At 46.1% G+C, this 5,135-nt stretch overlaps 1 protein-coding gene across 1 annotated transcript in view; it reads left to right on the forward strand.

Annotated features, from left to right (window-relative positions):
* The window catches only part of SETD2 (SET domain containing 2, histone lysine methyltransferase), a 68,449-nt gene that overhangs the window by 21,409 nt on the left and 41,905 nt on the right, over positions 1–5,135 (forward strand). Inside the window, exons 6-9 of the mRNA XM_035891086.1 lie at positions 877–1,000; positions 2,245–2,322; positions 2,632–2,729; positions 4,607–4,733. Coding sequence (XP_035746979.1) covers positions 877–1,000; positions 2,245–2,322; positions 2,632–2,729; positions 4,607–4,733 — 427 coding nt within the window. The remainder of the gene's footprint in view (positions 1–876; positions 1,001–2,244; positions 2,323–2,631; positions 2,730–4,606; positions 4,734–5,135) is intronic.

Consider the following 5,135-nt stretch of genomic DNA (forward strand, 5'->3'; position numbering starts at 1 on the left):
AAGGGGGCCCAGAGGAAAGGGGGGGACAAGCTTTTTAGCAGGGCCAGCTGGGACAGGACAAGGGGGGATGGCTTTAAACTGAAGCAGGGGAGGTTTAGACTGGATGTAAGGAAGAAATTCTTTCCAGTGAGGGTGGTGAAACCCTGGCAGGGGGTGGAGAGGGGGTGGAGGCCCCATCCCTGGGAACCTTCCAGGCCAGGTTGGAGGGGGCTGTGAGCAACCTGATGTGGTTCAAGGTGTCCCTGCTCCTGCAGGGGGGTTGGGCTGGGTGACCTCTGGGGGTCCCTTCCCACCCAAACCATTCTATGATTCTATGATTAAGCAAGGGGAAACTTAGGACAGGTATCAAGAAAAGTTGTTTCGCGATGCGTCTTGATAGACTGGAGTTTTTAAAGCCTGGCTGTGCTGCAGAATGCAGCCTGTGAGGTTTGTGTCCGAGTGTAGGGGTAAGTGAGTTGTTCTCTTCCATCCCTGCTTTGAATCTCCCCTTTCCTACGGTTAAAATGATATTCTATCGACTCCTCATTTCACCCGCCAGACCAGCAAGGTGCAGACAGCCAGCACCTTCTCTTAGTGCTCCTCATTTTCCTCTTCACATCACCCACAAGGTCTTGTTTTTCTACAGAATAAACCCTGCTCGAAGGGGAGCTTCATTCTTATGTGTTGATACCCCTACCCACCTGGTAGCCTAAAAAAAATCAATTAATCAGAATTGCCCGAGATTAAAGCGTATAATAATGGTAGCTACACCACCAGGATGACCTGGCTGCAAGCTGTATTCGGAGAACCCGTCTCAGCAGCGGTTATTTTCTGTTCCTTGGTGTTCCTTGCTTGCAGCTAAGTGGAGTGATGCTTTTTTCCTCTTGGGCTTTGCAGCAACACTTTCGTCTTGGAGTACTGCGGAGAAGTGCTGGATCACAAAGAGTTCAAGGCTCGCGTGAAGGAGTATGCCCGGAACAAGAACATTCACTATTATTTCATGGCCCTGAAGAACGATGAGGTGAGCTGTGCTCGGCTTCGGGGGAGGCTGGCTGGGCTTTGCCCTGGTCACGTACCACGCCGACTCCCTGTGAACCCGCTAAGCAACGTCCTGGATCTATTAGAAACGTTTTCCTAAGGAAAGGAGACTTTGGCTGGCTTTGCCTTGTCATACTTTCCATTTTTTTGTAACCCATTGCTCAGTTTTAACCTGGTTTGACAGAAATCTGGTAGCTTAACTCTATCCCTTTGTCCTTGGAGAGGAGAAGTTGTCCTCCCAAGGGAAAGGATGGAGTATGGTCCATCCCTTCCACACAAGCAAATCTCTGTGGGAGAGAACCCGTGTCTGTCCCAGCCTGGGGAGGTGTTTCAAGCCAAGCTCAACCTTCTCGGATACCCAAATAAACCGGTCTGGAAGACACACCAAGAAACCACCTTTCCTTTCTTCCCCTGCTCACAGAACCCCATGAAATTGGGATGCTTTTAGCTGGTGGCATCCCTGTGTGCAGGGTTACTCTCACTGAAATATTTATATCCCAGAAGTTCTTAATTATTTATCTTTGCTTCAGCTCTAAGGGATGGTGGAGCTGCGACGCAGAGAGCGCAGCCTTGCTTACCTTGGGCGACGGGCCCTCCCCTGCTGAGAACAAAGTGTATAAATAGAAATTTAATATCGTATTCTGCTTGTCTCTTCTGTCAAGACTTTCTGGGTCTGGGTAGTTTTACAGTAAATGAGCTAAAAATACCCAGAGTGCTTTTTTCCTCTTCCTCTCCCAAAGTAAGCCATTTTTCTTAGCTGCCGTGGGACATTATCTGATCACAAGGGGGCACAGGGGAGCGTTTCCAGTTATAGAAGTGATCCAGGAGAGGACCTTTCTCTGTGAGTACGATGCCTGTGGCAGGGATGTTTGCCTTCCTCAGCCCTCGTGGTCACTGTACCATGTACCAGAGGGTCAGAACCAGAGATATTAAAATCAAAAATCAAAAAAGAACTCTGTATTAACCTGCAATGAAAACTAAGAACCACGTGCCAGTTGCTTAGCGCTCTTCTTTTTTTTTGTGGGGACACACACGCACACTTAATAGCGTTACAAACCCCATTCCCCAAACCAAATCAGGTTGATAGCTGGAGCAGGAAAGAGCGATGACTTCTCTGCGGGTTGCGTTCAAACGCGTGGTGTTCGTAGCTCGACCGCTTCGTACCGCTGCCTGCTGCAGAGGGCGGGAGGCCCTTTTGCTCTATTTGGTGTTTCCTTTTCTTTTCAGATAATCGATGCTACCCAGAAAGGAAACTGCTCTCGTTTTATGAACCACAGCTGTGAACCAAACTGCGAGACACAAAAGGTAAACTGCTGGATCAAAGCTGCTGGCTTCTCACTTCCACTGCCTTGCGACTTGGCAAGCTCGGAGTGAAAAGCATTTCTCCTTTATCTTTATGTCCCTTTGTTTTGGTGGGGATTTTTTTTTTTTTGGCGTAACTTAGTGAAATGGAAACAACTACCTTTGAAATGGGCAAGTGCTGCCGATCCAGTTGGCAAATTTTAAATTCAGCGATGCTGTTTGAAGGATTAGTCCTGTTAATTTAAAGCAAAACCAGAGTCAAGCCTGGCTTTTGTAGTAACTGTTGTCATCTTGGTTTTTCCCTTGCCTTAGTGGACTGTGAATGGGCAGCTCAGAGTTGGATTTTTCACCACCAAACTGGTCCCGTCGGGCTCGGAGCTGACGTTTGATTACCAGTTCCAGAGATACGGGTACGTTTTGGCTTTCTCTGCTTCAGCTGCTGGAAGTGGGGTTTTGTGAGCGTTGGTGCGACGCAGGAATCCTGCTCCGAACCAAACCATTGCAAAGCCTCCTCTAGCAGAGCAGTTGTCAATGAACTGGAATTCGACTGTAGAAAAAGCTACCTGGATAAAGTGTCTTCCATTTCTAACACAAGAGATTGGGAGAGGAATTTCCTGTTGATTTAATACGCCTTTCCCAGGGTCACTTTATTGCCTTTTTGTTCCACTTCATACCATCTCTCCTCAGTGGAAATTTCCCAGATATTTATCTTGACTTGTTTCTTTCCTCTGTCTAATTATTAATTACCCAAGCTCCAGACTTTGCAATACTCTTAAATAATGCCTCTTCTTCCCCGCCCACCCCTGTTTTATGACTTTGCAGATACTTGCAGAGCTGTAAAAGCCCAACAGACAGCCCGTTCCCTCTTCCTGTCCGACTCCAGAAGTGCAGGTGTGCAAGCTCCAGCGTGGGCTTTGGCTCCCTTCTCTAAACCTGAGCTTGATATTTTTATGTTACTGCTTGTCCAGGTGTATGTCGAAGTATTTCACTCTCTTTAATGCGATTAGCACAAAATAGCTTCTGACAGGCTGGAAGCAACCTGTAATTATGAGATTCGTTGTAGATCCCTTCTATAATCCTTATTTTTTTTTTATTGAATACAGTTGTTTCAGGAGCGTCTTTCCTTCTGGAGCTGGCCTTATGCAACGCTATGGCTCTTTCTGTGTGGAAGAATCGGAAATGAATTTTTTATTGCATTATAAAATTATTTGTGCTAAAGCATCAGGTGCTGTCACGTAGTTTTCTGTTCCTGCTGCAAACTTGCAGGAAGGCAGGCAAACTTAGCCCCAGCCTTTCAGGTTGCTCTTGCAGCAAGGCCTGTTTAATTTCTAGGCACCTGGGAATATCTCTAAAGCTGGGTAAGGTCACGGAATATGCAGGCTATACACCCATAATTTTATTTTTGTCTGTATATGGCTTAGCCAAAATTATTGGGGTTTAGTACTGGGGCCCTGTTAGGGCCTCTCTGGTGGAGAATCATTTTGCTATATCGTCAACCAGGATCTTGCATATCTGAGTTCAGTGAATCTAGTCTCGTCTTGCTGGAGTTTTCCAGCTCTGATCTCTTGGTTTTGTCCTTCCTGAGCTCAGGTTCTGCTTTGTAAAAGATCCTGCAGTTGATTTTCCCTGGTTCTTACCACCAGTACTGCAGAGCCACGTTCCTCTGGTGGATTATGCACATTTAAAAAAAAAAAGAAAAACCCCAAACAAACCAACATTCTCCCACGCAATTGTGGCACACAGTTGAAAATTTACGGTATGTCAAGTAGAAAATGCAGAGGCTTTGTAGCAATATTGCCTGAAGTTAATACAATTTATAGCTCTTCTGCTCTCCGTGGCTGTATATCCTTGCAAAAAAACATTTTCCTCATGAATCTTACTATTTCCATGAATCCCCAGCCCATTCTTTATTCTGTTTTGAGCAATAAAATGCAAGCCTTTTTCCTAATGAGTATATATAATCAAGATACTCATTAGGAAAATTAATATATTGATCGCAATGTGTGGCAAGAAGTTAGCAGACCCAACACCTCCACCTTTTCCTTTCTGGTTCTTGACCGTCAAAGAGCCTGGAAGTGAAGCAGGCTTTGGTTTCCATCTGAGACGACATGGGGTCATGGTAGCTGCGTTAGAAATAAAGACTTTGCTCGAATTTTCAGTGGCCAGGAAGGCCTTGTCCTGCAGAGAAGTTCCCTTTCTTCTAAGGATGCACTTCAGAGTGGGGTAAAATAACTCGCTGTGGACGTGGTTGATCTGTTTATTGAACTGTTCTTATGCCCACCAACAGCAAAGAGGCTCAGAAATGTTTCTGCGGCTCGGCCAACTGCCGGGGTTACCTGGGAGGAGAGAACAGGGTCAGCATCCGAGCCGCCGGGGGGAAAATGAAGAAGGAGCGCTCCCGTAAGAAGGACTCGGTGAGTCTGGTTCTCCCTTGTATGTGTGGTTTTATTTATTTCTAAGAGCAGCAGCAACAAAGGGCTGACCCTGGGCTTCATCCTCCCTCTGTGAGCCTTTGGGTCACCTCCGTAGACTTCTGTGATCAATGACTCATGATGACCTCAACTCAAGGTTCAGTTTTTTCATTGGATGTAAGGTTGGACTGGATGATCCTTGAGGTCCCTTCCAACCTAGGATTCTATGATTCTGTGGTGTATTTGTATCATTTTATTTCACAGGGACCCTCAATACTTGTGTTTTCTTGGAGCTTTAGTTAAATCTGTATTATTTTTCTCTGGGTTACTTAGAATCATAGCATAGTTTGGGTTGGAAAAGATCTTTCAGCTCCCCCAGCCCAACCGCTCCCCTACCCCTGCCAT

Source organism: Egretta garzetta, unplaced genomic scaffold, assembly GCF_000687185.1.
Source record: "Egretta garzetta isolate BGI_Z169 unplaced genomic scaffold, ASM68718v1 scaffold513, whole genome shotgun sequence".
Taxonomy (NCBI): domain Eukaryota; kingdom Metazoa; phylum Chordata; class Aves; order Pelecaniformes; family Ardeidae; genus Egretta; species Egretta garzetta.